This window comes from Euleptes europaea, chromosome 9, assembly GCF_029931775.1.
Source record: "Euleptes europaea isolate rEulEur1 chromosome 9, rEulEur1.hap1, whole genome shotgun sequence".
NCBI lineage: Eukaryota > Metazoa > Chordata > Lepidosauria > Squamata > Sphaerodactylidae > Euleptes > Euleptes europaea.
Window position 1 is genome coordinate 68,722,107 of NC_079320.1, and position 19,806 is coordinate 68,741,912.

Sequence of the window (19,806 nt, forward strand, 5' to 3'; positions counted from 1 at the left end):
ATGAAGAGACTGAATGCGCGTGTTTCGCATCAGATCCCGGCATGGGATCCTTCTTTACACTGTCACAGAAGGGGTGGCAGGGGATTTAAAACCCCACCTGCAAGGCGATTCTTCAGAACCTGGGAGTCCTTCTCGCTAATTCACGGTGGGATGTGGCTCAGTGGTGGAGCCTCTGCTTGGCATGCGGACGGTCCCCGGTTCAACCCCCGGCCTCTCCAGTTAAAGGGTCTAGGCGAGTAGGCGATGGGAAAGACCTCCACCTGAGACCCTGGAGAGCCGCTGCCGGGCTGAGTCGGCAATGCCGCCTCGGAACGGCCCAAGGGTCTGGTTCAGTCGAAGGCAACTCCCCACGAGGGCTCGGACAGGCGCTCTGCGTACGCGCAGAGGAGCGCGCCCCGTTCAGCAGCCTCTCCGGCGGGGCAGCGCAGGAGCGGCTCCCGGCGGCCCCCTTCCCACCCCCCCACCTCCCCCAATCTTGCTGGAGGGGACTCAAGCCTCCGCGACCCTCCCCCTCCCGACAACCTCCCCAGGGCTCAGTGGAGAAGCCCCCCCCTCCGGCGGAGCGGTGGGGCGGAGACCGAGGCAGGGGAGAGGGAAGGGGCCGGGGGAAGAGGTGGGGTTTGCCTCCCCCCTCCCTCTCCCCCTCCCTCTCCCCCTCCCTCTCCCCCCTCCCCCGAGCGACCGCAAAGAGGCAGCTCGGCGCGCGCGGAGGATGTAGCGCCGTGCCCGGGCGGCTTTTGGCTGGGGGGGCCAACCCCAAGCAGGCCGGGCCCCCCTCCCTGTCTTCCTAGGCGAGGCGCTGCTGCGGGGAGGGCGTGCGTGCCAGCCGGCGGCGGCTCGGCTCCCCTCCATCCCTCCCTCTCTCCCTCCTCCGCCCGCCCCCCCCCGGTCCCCACCCGTCCGCCCGCCTCCCGCATCCCCACCTTCGGCGGCGGCGCGATCTCCGCTCCGGACCCGGCGTTGGGGGTGGGGTGGGGGGCGACGGGGGGGAAACGGGCGACCAGGCTTGAAGTATGGCCAGCAAAGATGGTCTCTGCCAAGGAGCCAGCGGCCGCGATGTCTTGGAGGCTGTCTGTCGCCTTCGTCCAGTTCCTGTGCCTGGCGACCTGGTGAGTAGGAGAAGGGGCGCCCCCCACCCGCCCCCACCCCCCATTTCCTCCCCCCCTTTACCAGTTGCCCCGGACTGTGGTGGGTGGGAAAGGGGGCAGCGAGAGAGGCCAGGGGGAGCCGCGCGGGGCGAGATCCAAGCCCCCCCCATCATCTTGACACCCTTCCCCCTCGCCCCCAATTGGGGACTACCCCCCCACGCTCCTGCCCTCTCTTCTTCTCCCCCTCCCATCTAATGCTGATTTTTTTTTGGGGGGGGGTTGTTGCCTTGCTTTCCCGCCTTGCAGCCTCACGGTGCTCCCGGGACAGCTCAAAAAGGAGGAGAGGTTGTGGCCGGAGAATTTCACACGCATCCTGGACCGTCTCTTGGATGGCTATGACAACAGGCTGCGTCCTGGATTTGGGGGTATGGTCACTGTGCGCGCTCCCTGCTGCCTGTGTGTCTTGTCTGTGGGGGGAAAAAAATCCGCCTTAGGTATGCTTTTGTGCCTTTCGAAACAAACCCACCCCCAAACCCACCCGAAGTAACGATGATTTCTTGTTGACGAATTGCAGGCTTGTTGGACCCCCTCCCCTCTCCTTCTTTTCCTCCAGCTCTCCAAAAGCTGATCCCTTTGAGGGGGAGGAGGGGAGGGACTAAAGGGGAGGCATACTTAGATCCCGCTGGGTCGTCCCCCCCCCCACCAGCCAGTCCAGATTGTGGCACCCAAACCTGGTCCTTCTGTGCCAGGAAACGGCCAGAGTCGCCCATTGGCTGTATCACAAATGCCAAGACCGGGGCACTTCTCAAAAAATCTCCCTACATCTAAGGACGAGTAGGAAGGAAGTTTTGCCGCCTCCTCCCTGTCAAACTTGCACACCCCTCCCTGATCTGACAGCAGCTGTGCCGTTTCTGGACCCCTGTGACGCTACCCCCTTAGTAGAGAAAACTGAGGACTGCCTCTTGTTTCCTGCTCCCCCATAAGCCGTGGGTCGTGCGCATGATGGCAGGGGAGAACTGGGGAGTTGCTTGCATGGATCCTGCCGCTCTGGGGGCAGTGACCGCTTGGCGTGCTGTCAAAGGAGAACATGTGCAGCTGCTGCCTCTCTATTAAAAACACTCCCGCACACTCCGGCACTCCAGCAGTGACAAACGGGAGGGGGGGGGGAAAGAAAGCTTGAATTCTTGCACCTGCATCTGACTTGATCTTGGCAACAACGTTCTCGGAAGCCCGTCGTTTGCAGATTATAGTGGCAGAAAACCTCAAGGCTGCTTTTGAAATGCGGCTGATTAGATCTGGAATTTCTGTCTATCTGTCTCCCAACTAATGTGTTCCTTCTGGTTACCCAACAACTGTCCGACACCCCCCCACCCCGCTTTACTTAACCCCCACCCCATCCCCAAGATCAGTTGTTCACTCTTCAGATTTAGAAGGGGACTGAAATTTGGAGGCCGAAATGTGTGTGAAGCCAAGGCCAAATTTGCGTGAAGCCAAAGAGGCGGGCTGGAGAGATGCCCTTTGAGGATGTAGCTGAAGACCTGTGAGGATGTGATAGGGTTAATGAATCTCCGTCCTCTCCCCTACTTTGAGGATAAAGTTTTCAGATTTGGTTGCGGCTCTTCCTTGTGGCTTGAGATGGGTCTCTGTGAAAGTGTGGGATGAAGGCCGGAAGATATTTCTGTGGCCACTATGCAGTCAGGATTGAGTGAAGACTTTGCCTAGGCTTGTTCTGTGAAAACATTGTACTCTTTTGCTTGAGTGCTTTCTTTAGGATACACCTACGCTGGGTTCTGTGCCAGTCATTTCCATATATACTGGTACCCAGCGCAGGTATAAACCTAATGGAAAGCAATTTGGCTTGTATTAGATTTCTTTCCAATGGAACAGAGCATTCTCTGAGGTCTATTTAATAACATGAAGTATAGCTAAAGCTACTTTTATCCAAGTTTCGTGGAGGATGAGTTCCACCTTTTTCTTTTTTTTCTTTTCCTACTCAACTTTCGTAACTCTTTCTGTAAGCTTCTCTCCAAGGTGTGTGTGTGTGTGTGTGTGAAGATGTTGTTTTCAGATCAGAAACATATTAGTTGGTCATATGTGTTGTGTTTGAAAACACATAACTGGTTTCTTGGCCAGGAAGAATGGAAACACAGTGAATTTTCTGGGTCAGGACCGGAAGACTTGTGCCGTCAGGTCCACATACTCAAGGAAGCTTTGGGCTTGTGGTTCTCAAACTACAGTTCTCCCTTCCCAGTAGCAAACTGTCTTTGGAATTGGGGGACATTTCTAAAGTAGTTTTAAGTGGGGGAAAGTCAAAAATCCCACTGGGTGTGCCCAGTTGCTTCAGCAGCTGTGTTGGTCTTGCTCTATGTGTGGGACCAAACTGATTACATCACAAAGTATTTTCATCACTTCAAACCCAGAGGTCGGAGCCAAGGTTCAGTGGCAGAGCCTCTGCTTTGCATGGAGAAAGTCCCAGGTTCAATCTCTGGCATCTTTAGTTAAGAAGCATAGTTCAGTTGAGGAACTCTCTGCCCCAGGATGTGGTGATGGCTGCCAACTTGGAAGGCTTAAAGAGGGGAGTGGACATGTTCATGGAGGAGAGGGCTATCTATGGCTGCTAGTCAAAATGGATACTATTCATACCTATTCTCTCCAGGATCAGAGGAGCATTCCTATTATATTTGGTGCTTTGGAACACGGGCAGGACAATGCTGCTGCAGTTGTCTTGTTTGTGGGCTTCCTAGAGGCACCTAGTTGACCACTGTGTGAACAGACTGCTGGACTTGATAGACCTTGGTCTGATCCAGCATGGCCATTCTTATGTACTTATGAAGGGTCCAGTTGCAGGTGAAGTGAAAGACCTCTGCGTGAGAGCTTCTGCCAGATACAGCAGACAGAACTAAGATTGATGGAGTGATGGCTCAACTCAGTTCAAGGCAGCTTCGAGTGTTCAACACATGCTTGCTCACTGAGCAATAGGAGGCCACAAGAACTTGACATCATCTGCGTGTAAAGTGCCATCAGGTCGCAGCAGAGTTATGGCAACCCAGTAGGGTTTTCAAGTCAAGAGGTTAACAGAGGTGGTTTGCCATTAACTTCCTTTGTATAGTGACCCTGGTATTCCTTGGTGGTCTCCCATCCAAGTACTAGTTGGAATCTCCCCTGCTTAGCTTCTAAGGTCTGACAAGATCAGGCTAGCCTGGGCCATCCAGGTCAGGGTACAGACTAGTCTACTGACCCCAAAACTTAACTTAGGTGTTTCCTGCTGATCTTTTCTTTTCTTTTTTTTTTTACTACATATCTTGAAACACAGAAAAGCTTAGAGGGATGCAGCTTTAATATTTAATACAAATACAAATATTATTCATCTAAATACAAATGTTATTTACCTAAATACAAATACAATGTTATTTATCTTAAGTGGCTTGAAAATATTGGTGTTCTTCATAACTGTGGTCTCCTAATGGCTGAGAATAAGTTATCTTATGAATTCATCTGAAGATGCTCTTAAGCTTGGCCACTCCTCTTTCAGTAGGCATCAGCGGCCATTTACGCATGGGAGGTTTTGCCTTGGATTTGCCGCTCTCTAGATGCACATTTTCCCCATCTGAATTCTCAAAATTCTGCATCGGGCTTATTTTTGAGTTTTGAGAATTTGGATGGGGAAAATGTGCATCTAGAGAGAGGCAAATCCAAGGCAAATCCTCCCATGCGTAAATGGCCATTGTCCGACTAATGAAAGTTGGCCTCTGAAAGAGATGACCATACCCATTTTCATTTCCCAGATGCCTTAATCAAATGATAAATAGGTGTGTAGAGTTTGCAAAACAAACAGAAATGGTCACACTTAGAATCCCTCATGGGATCTTTCATTTTTTTAATTCCCTAGTGCAGGGGTCGGCAAACTCATTAGTCAAAAGAGCCAAATATCAACAGTACAACGATTGAGATTTCTTTTGAGAGCCAAATTTCTTAAACTTAAACTATATAGGTAGGTACACTGTTTATTAACTTAATAAACTTTAATTAAAGTTTTAAGTCTTAATTAAACTATAGGTACACTGAATAAAACTTGATATCATACTTAATAGTGATCTTATTTATTGATAAAAATTAAATTGTAAGTCCCTGCCATTTCCCCCTCCCCGTCCAGAGTCCTCGTCTGGAGTCCTGGTCTACCGCCATAAAAGCCTATTGGTAGAGCTGGCCTCCAGCTGAGTCCCATTGGGAGGCCAGGTCTACCCATTGGCTTTCTTGGCAGTAGACCTGGCCTCCGGAGGCCCATAGAAGCCAATTGGTAAACCTGGCCTCTGAAGGGGGACTTTTCCCCCTCCTCGGAGTCCAGGTCTACTGCCAAGAAAGCCAGTGGGTAGACATGGCCTCCCAATGGGACTCAGCCGGAGGCCAGGTCTACCAAAGGAAGCCCGCCCCGCCTAACAGCTGATAGGCAGGGGCCCCCAGGAACCGCCGAGCCGCCCGCCCAGCAATCGCGCGGCTAGAGGGGAGGCTTTAGCCTCCCAACCATTGAGGGCAAGGGAAAGGGGGACCCGGCCATTCTCCACGGTGGGAAGGGGAAGACAGCGCGCCAGCGTGCCCGCTTGCCCGCTCTCTCAGGCGCGCCGGCTCCGCAGCCCAGCTGCCGGCGTGAGCGGGCGCAAGAGCAGGGGCTCAGAACCAAGTTCGGAGAGCCGCACTCAACGGGCCAAAGAGCCGCATGCGGCTCTGGAGCCGCAGTTTTGAGACCCCTGCCCTAGTGGGCTTCTGGCCCTGACCTGGATCGCTCAGGCTAGCCTGATCTCGTCAGATTTCAGAAGCAAAGCAGGGTCAGTCCTGTCTAGTACTTGGATGGGAGACTACCACGGAATACCAGGGTTGCTATGCAGAGGAAGGCAATGGCAAACCACCTCTGTTAGTCTCTTGCCCTGAAAATCCTACTGGGCTGCCATAAGTCAGCTGCGACTTGATGGCACTATACACACAGTGGGCTTCTGTGCAAATAAAATTAAAATAAAATTCATTAAAGCCCACATATCTGAATGTAAGTTTCCCTTCTCGTGGATGTCCAGCAATGTGGGAGCTAATGTCAGTTGTGTGATCCCGAGGTTACCACATGCTAATATGATCCAGTCGATCCAAACAGCACTGAACATTCAGGCCAACTTTTCACGGACAATTTTGATGCTCTCTTGCCACGGAGCAAAAAAAAAAAAAGTTTTATAATTTTTTTTCATGGCTGCGCTTTATCCCCGTCAATCCCGATGTAGTTTTGGTTTTCCATGGGAACAAAGCACGCTGTCCCCTTTGCAGGAGGCCTCCCCTTCCAGCAAGCTCATTGTTTATGCCCGCCCCCAACTCCGCCCAGCAGATTACCTCATGTGGTTCACCTCTGTGAGCACGGCCCCAGCGCAAAAAACAAGCACCAGTCCCTCTGGTCTCCTCCATTTTTCTTCCACCCTTTCTCTGTTCTGCTTTTGGAACAGTCAGATTCCAATGAGGGGGGGGGGCAAGGCAGCGCTTTCCTCAAAGCTTCCCTCTATTTTCGATAAGTGTGGAACCCCTTGCCCTTGCAGGATTTGGGGGGGGGGGCAGGAGTTGCATCCATGTGCCCAGAGAAGTATTTAGCTGAAAGTTGGAATGGAGCAGCTCCAACCTGTGCCGATTCAAGAGGAGTGCCTTGGATTTGCCACTCTCTAGATGCACATTTTCCCCATCCAAATTCTCAAAACTCTGCCTGGGGGATGATTGTTGTTTTGAGAATTTGGATGGGGAAAAGGTACATCTATAGAGCGGCAAATCCAAGGCAAAACCTCCCATGTATAAATGGCCACTGTAAACCTGTTGCATTAAAGCGATTTCCCAGACTATGTCCCCCCCAATATACAAAACAAAACAAAACAACAACAACAAAAACCCAAGCACCAGTCTCTCTGGTTTCCTTATATAATTTTTGTATTTACCATGCTCCCGTGCATAAATGGCCAAACACTCTCCCTTGCCTTCCCTTCACAGCATGCCGATCCGCACACATTGCTTTCCCCCTTTTCCAAGATTTCCATAGTTCCTTTGGTCAGTTCTTTTACCAGATTGGGGATGTACAGGATGCATGGGTGGGGAGAGGAAAGAAGGCCCCTGGCTTGCGTGCTGGCCCCGATCCAGACCGTGTGCATGGGAAGGGGGGAGGCAAGAAGGCCCCTGGCTTGAGCGCCAGCCCCGATCCTGCCCCAGTGCATCGTGAGAGAAAGCAGAAAGGGCTCCTGGCTGGAGTGCCGGTCTCAATCCAGCCCATGTGCATGGGAGGGGGAGAGGAAAGAAGGCCCCTGGCTTGCGCGCCGGCCCTGATCCGGCCCCAGTGCATCGTGAGAGAGGGCCCCTGGCTTACGCTCTGGCCCCAATGCAGCCTGTGTGCATGGGAGGGGGAGAGGAAAGAAGTCCCCTGGCTTGTGCGCTAGCCCCGATCTGGCCCCAGTGCATCGAGAGAGAGAGGAGGGAGACCCAGAGCAGACTGGCTGCCCCTCTTCAGAAGAGTGATAGGAGGGAGTTTTGCCTTGGGTTTTCCGCTCTCAGGATGCACATTTTTCCCATCCGAGTTCTCAAAAATTCCCCCTCCCCTCCCCGCTGGGGTAGGGGGGCCAACAGCCCCTTCCCTTGAACAACCCCCCCCCGTGGATCCAGCTGCCCTACACCGAGCTGCCCCCACCCACTGGCGCATAAGGCGCACATGACATGGCCCTGCCGGCCTCCCCCTGGAGCCGTCCGTCCGGTGTCCCCCTGGGCTTGGAGGTGTGGGCCCGGCTCCAAGGCCCATCCCGGGCCACAACTCCAGGCAGGCAGGCAGCAAAAGGGGCGTTATTCTTGTTCGAGCGTGAAACTCCTCCAGCCAATTGCCGTTCACAGGGGAGGAGAAATTAGCTGGCATGGGTGGGAAAATTGATGCGAAGTTTGAACCAGGGAAAATTTTTCATGGAGGCCTGTGGCAAAGACCGCACGGAAAAATCAAAGATCGTACCAACACAGGTTTGAGAAGACGCGGAGATGACGTGATTTTTTTGGCCAAATCTGAAGCTGTCATGAAAAATAAAAAAATTAGCAACCCGGTAAAACAGACGTGAAACCGCCGCAAACCTCCGTGAAAAAACCCCCCTTAGTGAATATTTCAAATTCTGCTTGGTCTGTTTAGAGGAAAAAAGCATAACGAGTGAATATTTTAGGGGTTTTGAATTGACCTTGCATGATCTGGAGACCAGGTCCTATGAGGAAAGGTTGAAGGAGCTGGGTATGTTTAGCCTGAAAAGGAGAAGACTGAGAGGGGATATGATAACCATCTTCCAGTACTTGAAGGGCTGTCATATAGAGGAGGTGCCGAGTTGTTTTCTGTTACCCCAGAAGGTCAGACCAGAACCAATGGGTTAAAATTAAATCAGAAGAATTTCCATCTAGACATTAGGAAGAATTTTCTAACAGAGTGGTTCCTCAGTGGAACAGGCTTCCTCGGGAGGTGGTCAGCTCTCCTTCTCTAGAGGTTTTTAAGCAGAGGCTATATGGCCATCTGTCAGCAATGCTGATTCTATGAACTTGGACAGTTCATGGGGGGGCATCTTGGCCATCTTCTGGGCACTGGGTGTGTGTGGGGGAGGTAGTTGTGAGTTTCCTGCATTGTGCAGGGGGTTGGACTAGATGACCCTGGTGGTCCCTTCCAGCTCTATGATTCTATGATTCGATATGACTTCAAGAATGACCAGAGTACATATAAATCATATCACTGAAAGATGTCTGCAGGAATGATCTGCTGCTTGGAGGAATATTGTTGGGTCATAAATATTTGGCATAGGTCTAGATGGAGCAGATGGGGAACTTGACTTTGAAAGCACTTACAGGCACTCTCATGAGGGTTAACTGCAGCTTCCTGTAGAGTGCAGGGTTGTCTATAGATCCCCCTCAGATATCTTCTTTGTGCCCCCGTCACCAAAGGTACAGTAGGGGTAACACATGACAGGGACTTCTCAGAGGTGGCACCGAGGTTGTAGAATACCCTTCCAGGGAAGGTCCATATGGCTCCCTCATTACCACTGTTTAAGAGGCGAGTTAAGATCATCTTGTTTTGGCAAGCTTTGGGGCTCATTTAAAAGTGTGCGCAATATGAAACTGACATATTGTGGCCTGCAGCTATTTGATGAGATCTATTTTGCTACATGTAATTTGGGAAGCTGCTTTTATTGCACGTTTTATCCATTTGTGTGGACCCTTAAGGAACGAATCAATTGAAAAGGTGGGATATAGCTATTTTAATATAATGGCAAACACAAGGTAGCTGTTGGGTTGTTTCTTGTTGAGTGTAGACTGAGCAGCAAACTTGAGTTTGTTGTCACGTGCTGTGTAAAGTGACTTCTAGATCAGGTGGCTTGGAAAATTAAGGCACATAAAATGGGATTTAATTTATTTTTCATATCTGGAAGTGAAGGAGAATTGAGAGAAAGCACAGGAAATGAAGGCTTTTATGCAAGTTGGGGCTTTTATGCAAGGCTTTTATGCAAGTTATTTAATGGATTTATAATCTTTTGGGGGAAAAAGTGGCCCAAGATGGTTTCCAATAAAACATGGGGTTGGATCCATGATCAGTTTTCACCAGCGGAGGGGTGGGGGTTGTCTACTAATTTCTTCCTCTCTTGCAGACTCCCAGAGGGTCCCTTGTCCCCTAGGAGTAGCATTTCAGGATGCTCACAGGACTCATTGAATTTCCTCGGGGGGAGGCAGGAAAGCTCCATTCTGTTGACTTGAAGTTCTTTCCATCAGTGGGAACTAAATTTGGGATCCAACTCCATTGAATGCAATAAAACCAGGAAAACCCGCAACAGAAAGAAAAGCAGCATAGAAATAGGGTTGCCGGCTCCTTCTTCACCACTGGCAGGAGGTTTTTGGGATGGATCCTGAGGAGGGCGGGGTTTGGAGAGGGGACTTCAATGCCATAGAGTCCAATGGCCAAAGCGGACATTTTCTCCAGGTGAACTGATCTCTGTCAGCTGGAGATCAGTTGTAATAGCTGGAGATCTCCAGCTAGTACCTGGAGGTTGAGCAACCAAAATAAACACCTCTGCACCAGTACCAAAGGTAAGGAAGTTAGTGCAGGACAGACTGGCAAAAAACAACTGACAGAACTAGTAATATAACAAGGTGTATTAAGTGCACTAAAGACAACAAATAAGACTAACAGAGCTATATACAAAACATACAAAAAATTCTTTCAATAGTCCAAAAAGGTACAAGTGTCCAAAGAATGCTATAATGGTAATGCAACAAGAGCTTTCTTCATATAGAAGTCGATAGGAAGACGATCGTTTCTTTTTCTTCTTCACTTCCGTTCAAATAGAATTTTCAATATATGTACATAAGAACACCCAAGTTCGATTCAATACTCCCATAGGGATGAAGAAACAACTATGTAGACTCCAAGTAATATAGCTCCAATACCAGATACATCATATCGAGTACATAGTTGCACAGACGTTTCTACTAGTTTGACTGTTCCCAACAGGATAGTACAAGCAACCCAGACAAAATAGCATAAAAACATAAAAACTGCAGGAAACCAGAGTGAACTCAAAATAAATTTAAAAGTCCAGGTCAAAATAAGTATGAACTCTGGACTGCTTTTTTTTGTATTTCCTCCTGTAGTGCAGACTAATAGCGATCTTTCTCCCAGATTTAAAGCTTATAAAAGATAGATTGAAGCATATGTGCTGATTTTTGGAGGTAGTAACTCACCCTTGCATTGCTTTTTATAGCAAAGGTAGTTTTCAACTGAACTGGAAAGAATGCTTTTTACCATTTAATTGCTTTGCTGCGGACGTCAGTTTCTTTGACATACCTCAGAGTAATAGCAGTTGATTAATCATTAAAATATTTACTATCCAAATCAAGTATTTTTTTCTCTCTCTACTTTTGGGCTTGTTTGCTAATAAATATTTATGGCCAAACTGACTCGCATTTGAGAAAGTGGGTCATTCACCAGTGGATGCATAGTAAACAAATGTCAGAAAGGACGGCGAGATTCACCGAAAGAAGAAAAGTTAATGTTAAAGTTGTGTTGCGTGTTGACAAGCAAGAGAATATTTAATATGGAAGCTGACTCACCATCCACAGCGAATCTAGCTCCAAGAAAGTTCTATAAAAATTCCACAGAGGCTGGTCTGATATCTCCGGCTTTTGAAGAGTTACCTGTGCATCTGCAGGGATCTTGTTAACTGTAGAACTTGTTTTCCCATCGGGATTTCTTTGACAATCCCAGTTTTTATTTCAAAATAATTCATTTTATTTCTAAATTGGGCAAGCCCTCATTCCACACTCACAGGGCTCTCAACTTAGCGAACAGTCTTTTAAATAGCAGTGCAATAAAAAATTACAATAAAAAGCAATATCATAAATGAAGAATTAAAACAAGCCTTGTGTTCTTGGAACAGCGGACAGCCAGGATGTCTTTACCAATCCTCTAAAATGCAGGAGTGAGCTGATCAGATAAGCTTCCCGGGGCGCAGTTCCACTGGCAGAATGCCGCAATGGTTTTTAGTTTATAGCCTCTGCCCAACCTTTTGATGATGGGGCACATGAGCACCCACTGGACAGTCTTAAGAGCGGAAACAAATAGCAAAAGAGGAGGAGCCATCCTCATGTTCTTCCTTTAATAATAATTATACTTAGGTAATATGACTCCCATGGCGCAGGGTGGTAAGCTGCAGGACTGCAGTCAGAAGCTCTGTTCACGATCTGAGTTCCATCGCGACGGAAGTTGGTTTCAGGTAGCCGGCTCAAGGTTGACTCAGCCTTCCATCCTTCCAAGGTCGGTCAAATGAGTACCCAGCTTGCCGGGGGTAAAGTGTAGATGACTGGGGAAGGCAATGGCAAACCACCCCGTAAACAAAGTCTGCCTAGTAAACATTGGGATGTCATGTCACCCCATGGGTTGGGTTGCCAGGTCCCTCTTCGCCACTGGTAGGAGATTTTGGGGGCCGAGCCTGAGAAGGGCGGGGTTTGGGGAGGGGAGGGACTTCAATGCCAAAGAGTCCAGTTGCCAAAACGGCCATTTTCTCCAGGTGAACTGATCTCTATCAGTTCTGGACTTTGGTTCTGTTCATTTTGGACTTTTGCACTATTTTGGGACTTTCATGGAACTGTGCCTGCTGGTGAATTCAACTGGGTGTTACCTTTCTGAAAAGAAGAACAAGGAAAGAACATTATTTACTTGCCTTGGTTGTCTGAATATATAAGACTATCGTGGTTATTGTACATAATCGGAATATTTACTTACCGTAGTTGTCTGAATGTATAAGACAATTTTATTTTTTGCACATTTGAATTGACTCTTTATAAATAGATATATAGATAATGAGCCTTGTGCTGCTGTTTGTTTGGAGGTTGTTTGGAGGTTGGCAATCCTATCCATGGGTCAGTACTGACCCGGTGCTTGCACAGGGGACTACCTTTACCTTTTAAATAATACTCAACATAACAGTACTTCCTATTATTAATACTCAGTCTAGTAATACTCTATAATAATAATACTTAGCACAATACTGCACAACAATAATACTAAGCATTTATAATCATGCTTTCAAGTGTTTGGAGTGCTACATGATCTTGTTGCAATCCCTACAACAATTCTGCATGGTTTCTGTTACCCCCAATTTACAGTTGGGGTGTGTGCGCACTGAGGGAGAGTATCTTGACTAAGGCACGTTTGTGGCCAAGGACTTCCAGATTCATAGTGCCAATCTTTTTGCCACTATACAGCTTCTGCCTTCTTAGGTACTGCCTCAAAGGGGCTAGGAAAAACTTGTCCTGTGAAAAACGTTTCCTCCTTTCCGTAGCTCTCAGAGCCATGAAACTCCCTGTCCAAAAATTGTTTCTCAGAGCTAGGACCTACTGAGTCTTATCAAGAACATTTCATTTTCCCATTTAAAACTGAAGTTGTACGGTGCAGATAACACTGCTTAAAATACAGAGGTGCTGTTTCTGCTGTTAAAACACAACCCACACCATCCAGCCAGTGTTTAGATTAGTGCACAACCACAATGACCAGGGGGGCTAGAGCCACTGCCCTACGAGGAGCAGTTAAAGCACTTAGGGCTGTTTAGCTTGGAAAGAAGGCGATTAAAAGGGGAGACATGACAGAGGTCTATAAAATTATGCATGGTATGGAGAGAGTGGACAGGGAGAAGCTTTTCTCCCTCTCTCATAATACTAGAATGTGGGGTCATCTGCTGAGGCTGGAGGGTGAGAAATTCAAAACAGATAAAAGGAAGTATTTCTTCACACAATGCATAGTTAAATTGTGGAACTCCCTGCCCCAAAATGTGGTGATGGCTGCCAACTTGGAAGGCTTTAAGAGGGGAGTGGACATGTTCATGGAGGATAGGGCTATCCATGGCCACTAGTCAAAATGAATACTAGTCATGATGCGTACCTATTCTCTAGTCTTTCTAGTATCTAGGGTTGCCAGGTCCCTCTTTGTAACTGGCGGGAGCTTTTTGGGGCAGAGCCTGTGGAGGGTGGGTTTTGGGAAGAGGAGGAACTTCAATGCCATAGAGTCTAATTGCCAAAGCAGCCATTTTCTCCAGGTGAACTGATCTCTATTGGCTGGAGATCAGTTGTAATAGCAGGAGATCTCCAGCTAGAGCCTTGTGGTTGGCAACCCTACTAGTATCAGAGGCACATACTTATTATATTAGGTGCTTTGGAACACAGGCAGGATGGTGCTGCTGCAGTCGTCTTGTTTGTGGGCTTCCTAGAGGCACCTGGTTGGCCACTCTGTGAACAGACTGCTGGACTTGAGCCTTGGTCTGAACCAACATGGCTTTTCATATGTTCTTATGTTCTTACATTCTGTTGATTTCAGTGAGAGAGGGGTAAATGTGGACTTAATTTTTCTTTGAAATCAGTGGGGTCTAAATTTTGATGGACTGTGCCTCTTTCAAGTTATGGATCAAATTAACTTGCTTTATTACAGCAACTAATTATGCAACACTTTGCTTTCTGGGTTAAGACTTTTTGTTTTTGACAAACCATCATGGACATGATGGATCTAAGCCAAGTCATAAGTTCTTTCTGAAATGTTCCTCCAATGCAGTTTTTTTTCCCGGTCAGCAATTAGTGATGGAGTTTTCCTGGAGAGGGAAAGCAGAAAACACTCTTGGCTTTCTGATGATTTTCTAAAGATGGGCTCCATCCAGATACAAAGAAAGCAAATTCTCTTTGGCTTTAGTAGAAGTTGGATCAGACTATAGATTTGGATTCTTTAATTTAGCTTTGATCAGCACTCTTGAGACTTGAAGGGTAGATTCTAGATGGCAAATGGGGTGTGCTGTGAGCTGTCTCGAATAGAAATCACATAGAAAGATAGAGCTGGAAGGGACTTCAAGGGCCAACTAGTCCAAACCCCTGCACAGTGCATAGGGTTGCCAAGTCCTTCTTCACCACTGGTGGGAGGTTTTTGGGGCAGAGCCTGAGGAGGGTGGGGTTTGGGGAGGGGAGGGACTTCAATTCCATAGAATCCAATTGCTAAAGCAGCCATTTTCTCCAGGTTAACTGACCTCTATCAACTGGCGATCAGTTGTAATAGCAGGAGATCTCCAGCTAGTACCTAGGTTGGAAACCCTAACTGTGCAGGAAATTCACAACTACTGATAACAGGAGATTTAGCCAGCTATTATATGCAACACAAACCTCCAGGTACTAGCAGGAGATCACCTGCTATTGTAACTGATCTCCAGCCAATAGAGATCAGTTCACCTGGAGAAAATGGCTGCTTTGGCAATTGGACTCTATGGCATCAAAGTCCCTCCCCTCCCCAAACTCCACCCTCCTTAGGCTCTGCCCCAGAAACCTCCCGCCGATGGCAAAGAGGGACATGGCAACCCTACTCCTGCTCTATGCCCAGAGAAGGGCAAGAAAACTCTAGGATCCCTGGCCAATCTGGCCTGAAGGAAAATTTCTTCCTGACTCCAAAGTGGTATTACCCTGGACATGCAAGAATGGGCCACGAGAGCTGAGCACTGGCTCCTCACTTCCTGCCATCCCTCTCATGAACTGCCAGAGTCCACAGAATCAACATTGCTGTCAGATGGCCATCTAGCCTCTGCTTAGAAACCTTCAAAGAAGGAGAGCCCACCGTCTCTCGAGGTAGCCTGTTCCACTGAGGAACTGCTCTGTCAGGAATTTATTCCTCACGTTTAGCTGAAAACTCTTTTGATTTAATTTCAATCCGTTGGTTCTGGGCCAACCTCCTGGGGCAACAGAGAACAAACTCCATTCCATCTTCTATATGACAGCCCTTCAAATACTTGAAGATGGCTATTGTATCACCTCTAAGTCATCTCCTCTTCTGGCTAAACATACTCAGCTCCTTCAACCTTTCCTCATAGGACTCCGGACCTCTCACCATCTTCGTTGTCCTCTGGACACGTTCCAACTTGTCAACATCCTTCTTAAATTGTGGTGCCCAAAACTGAACACAGTACTCCAAGTGAGGTCCAACCAGAGCAGAGTAAAGTGATACCATGTAGAGATCTGATGGCAGTAAGGTAATATTATGGTAAATCCTGGAGGAAGAGATTTTAGTCAGAACTCGCAATTATCTGTGAAAAAGGGGTGCTCAAAAGTAAGGATTTACTTCAGGGACAGCGCTTAGGAGAACATACCATAGGGGCAGATCTATGACCCATGCAAGATCTTTCTAGATATTAAGTTTGGAGATATCCAACTGTGCAGACAAGGCGTGGGCACTCGCCTTGATCCTCCTGATATGCACTATGCCTTTTTCAGACACCCAAAGGTGGGCAACCCTAGTTTCTATTATTATGAAGATATGATTTATAAAAGTATATTTTGACCAGCTGCTAGATTTGTCTTCCCTTTTGTCTTCTGTCTTTTCTGGTTCCCATTTGAATAGCTTGAGATTATGGTTTTTCATTCTGGGCTGCTCAGAACTTTCAAGCACAAATAGAAAAAAAGATCAGAATATGAGAAACAAAAGTTTAAAAGTATTGAAAGTATGTGTAAATGCCATTTGATCGATTGGGACTGAGAGAGGGAGAGAGGGAGAGGATTGGTGGTATTGGTATTGTTAATTTGGGGGCACTGATGATGTATTTCTTACTGCATATTGGTTCATCTTCAAACTACCACAGCATTGATCAAATGAACCTTAGTCACTTTCCTAGGTAGAACAAAACTCCATCTGATGTGTTGCAAAGTTCATCGTTAAAGTCAATAGGATCTGAATCCACTAATTTATTGGCAAAAAGAGGCACAGATTTATAGGGATTGCGTGCAGAGATTTATTGATTGGGCCTTTGAAAGCCTTCTGAACCCTCTCAACTAACTCATAGCTCTGTCTCAACAGTAGGCATTAAGTGGCGGCTGTGGCTTACATTGTTCTTTGAAAACAGTCCTTGAATGTAAATATCAGCAGTACACACATGAAGCTGCCTTATACTGAATCAGACCCTTGGTCCATCATGGTCAGTATTATCTACTCAGACTGGCAGGAGCTCTCCAGGGTCTCAGACTGGCAATGTCCATCACATTACCTACCACATGATCCTTTTAGTTGGAGATGCCAGGGATCAAACCTGGGACCCTCAGCATGCCAAGCAGATGCTCTGCCGCTGAGCCACAGTCCCTCCCCTGCATATTTTAAAGGCATCTTAGTGTTGACTCTCAATCTGAGTCTCCTCCTTAGATGGAGCTGAGTGACAGTCAACACCATTAACTACAACTTTCTCATTTTATATGGGCAGCATTATTATTTTTGGCTAAGCATGACCTTATGGTCCTCCATGGCTAGCGAAGAATCAGGTCTCAGTTTCTTTAGATAAAGAATATATTTATACTCAGTGTTTGTTTAATGATATACATTTCATACAGCCATTTACTCAAGATGGTTGTTGAAAGCAACAAAAGGCATAGAGAACATAAGAAAAGCCATGCTGGATCAGACCAAGGCCCATCAAGTCCAACAGTGGCCAACCAGGTGAAGCCCATAAACAAGACGACTGCAGCAGCATTATCCTGCCTGTGTTCCACAGCACCTAATACATTAGGCAAGCTCCTCTGATCGTGGAGATAATAGGTATGCACCATGACTAGTATTCATTTTTACTAGTAGCCATGAATACCCCTCTCCTCCTTGAATATGTCCCCTCTTAAAGCCTTCCAAGTTGGCAGCCAACACCACATCCTGGGGCAGTTGGACTAGCTCCTGCTTTTTCTTCATGTAATAATAAAACTGTGTGAGATGGTACATTCATTTAGGTGTGACACAAGGAGTAAATATGGCATTGCTGGAATTTTGTGAAGTCTCTTGCCACATTGCAATAGATTTTGTGAGAGGATTCACCTCCTGTTGGCACAAAACATTTGGTAAAATTAACTTTAAATATGGGCAAGAAAAAATAAGAAAATTCAGAATTTTTTAAAAAACAAAAATGGATTGAGTACTTCAGATCGTGAAGCCATGATTAAATAAGGACCAATGAGGAATTAACCAGGAAGCCATTTAGTGGCTTATGGGCTATGGTGTTTCAATCCAGTGGCCTTCTTTTATTTAAAGAAGATTTTTAAAATGTTACAAATATACTCTCCCGCCCACACACACACACACTGGCTTTCAAACAAACAGCATTATTGAATTTTGTATTCCCTTTCTCAGCTTTTCCATTGCCCAACTATGGATGGGTTACCAAAGCTACCAAATACCACAATTGTGCCATTTATTGTTTGACCACATACATTCTGGGAAATCATCTGAACTTTGCATCTCTGCTTCAAATATCAACCCAGCCACAAACTCATGAGCCAAATCTCATTCTCATGAGCTCTGTTCTCAAGTTACACTGAAAGCATGTACAATTCACATATAGTATGCTCTTGATACGTGCATCGAGTAATTCTCATGTTACACTCAACATTCACCGTGTCCTTCAGACCACATATTCATCCCCAGTTTCATTTGCAAAGTGAACACACGTTGGCTGTAGCCCTGTTTCCAAGTTACAGTGAATGGACGTACACTCCGTGTACAGTATACACTTGATTTTTCTTCATGCCTGTGTTGAGTAATTCTCATGTTAAATTCTATGTTCCATTTCCATTTATTTACTAGCTCCTTTGACCAAAGGTCTTGAGCTTAACCATAACCATAATACATAATACATAAAATAAAACAACACCAAATAATCAATTTACAATACCCAACATATACTAAAAAGTTAAAACACAGTAGAAATGTAATTACTAAACATAGCATCACTAATACCATAACAATCAATGTATTCCCCCTGAACCAGCCTCATTGAACTGGGATCATTCAAATCATATAATTTAATCCAACATTCATCTCGCAGCCTATGTGCTTATTTTATTTTGAAGTTTAAGCGCCATCACCTCCGCCAGAAATCTTGCAACAGAACTAGTTATATCAGGGTGAATGTTAAATTCTATGTGTGTACAGCTGAATGTGTGATTGAAACCACACATTTACCCAGGTACTGGTCCCCAGTTTCATTTGAAAAATGAATGTGCACTGGCTCTTTCTTATAAACAGATGTACGCACATGTATGGAGGATGTACAGTACATGCATTCAGTGTAACTTGGGAACAGGGCTCTATTCTTACAAACATGTATATGCATTAGGGTTGCTACTGGCGGGAGGTTTTTTTTGGGCGGAGCTTGAGGAGGGCAGGGTTTGGGGAGGGGAGGGACTTCAATGCCATAGAGTCCAATTGCCAAAGCAGCCATTTTCTCCAGGTGAACTTATCTCGGTAGGCTGGATCAGTTGTAATAGCCGGAGATCTCCAGCTACTACCTGGAGATTGGCAACCCTAATATGCATGCCCATGCAGGTTGTATGTGCATCCATTGTAACATGTGAACAGGGCTATGGTGCTGTCCTAATTAGAGTTATACCCTTCTAAGTCCATTACAGTCAATGAGCACAGAAGAGGATAACTCTATTTAGATTGCTCAGCCTTCCTCCCTCTGTCGAGGGGATAATAATACTGGGCCAGTCTTCCAGGATTGTTGTAAGGATTGTTGAGATTGTGTGTGAAGCAGTTTCACCACTTGAAATAGGATATGTAAGCAATAATTATCAGACTTATTACTGTTATTAAACATGTTACAGGTAGACTGTTCTATAGCTATTATTTGTAAGATGTTTGCATATGCTGCTGGATAATTACAGGTGTTAGGTTATGAAAACTCCAGGTATATTCTAGTTCCTGTGCTCTTGATTTCTTTGGATGGTAAGGTCTTTTTAAAGGCAACGTATTGCTTATTTAAGTCACAATCACAAGCACTGTCAGGTTGGATTTGAAGCTACTCTGTCCTCATGCATCTGTCGTCCTGACAAGACTTACAAGTTTGCCTTCTCTTCAGCGAGATTTGCAAGTTTGTAAGTAGGACCCACCATGACCTGGATAGCCCAGGCTAGCCTGATCCCGTCAGATTTCAGAAGCTAAGCAGGGTCAGCCCTGGTTTAGTACTTGGATGGGAGACCACCAAGGAATACCAGGGTTGTGGTGCAGAGGAAGGCAATGGCAAACCACCTCTGTTAGGGTGAAAACGCACAGTCGCTTTAGCCTCCTTTATACCATGTTTCAGCCAGGATTCAGCCAGGATCGAACACACGTTCGGCGAAAAGCATGCGGTCGATCCTGGCTGAATCT

At 46.7% G+C, this 19,806-nt stretch overlaps 1 protein-coding gene across 1 annotated transcript in view; it reads left to right on the plus strand.

Moving 5' to 3' along the window:
• Positions 1-1,026: 1,026 nt before the first annotated feature.
• The window catches only part of GABRA4 (gamma-aminobutyric acid type A receptor subunit alpha4), an 83,736-nt gene continuing 64,956 nt past the window's right edge, over positions 1,027-19,806 (plus strand). Inside the window, exons 1-2 of the mRNA XM_056855185.1 lie at positions 1,027-1,109; positions 1,395-1,513. Of these exons, the coding sequence (XP_056711163.1) occupies positions 1,027-1,109; positions 1,395-1,513 (202 nt within the window). The remainder of the gene's footprint in view (positions 1,110-1,394; positions 1,514-19,806) is intronic.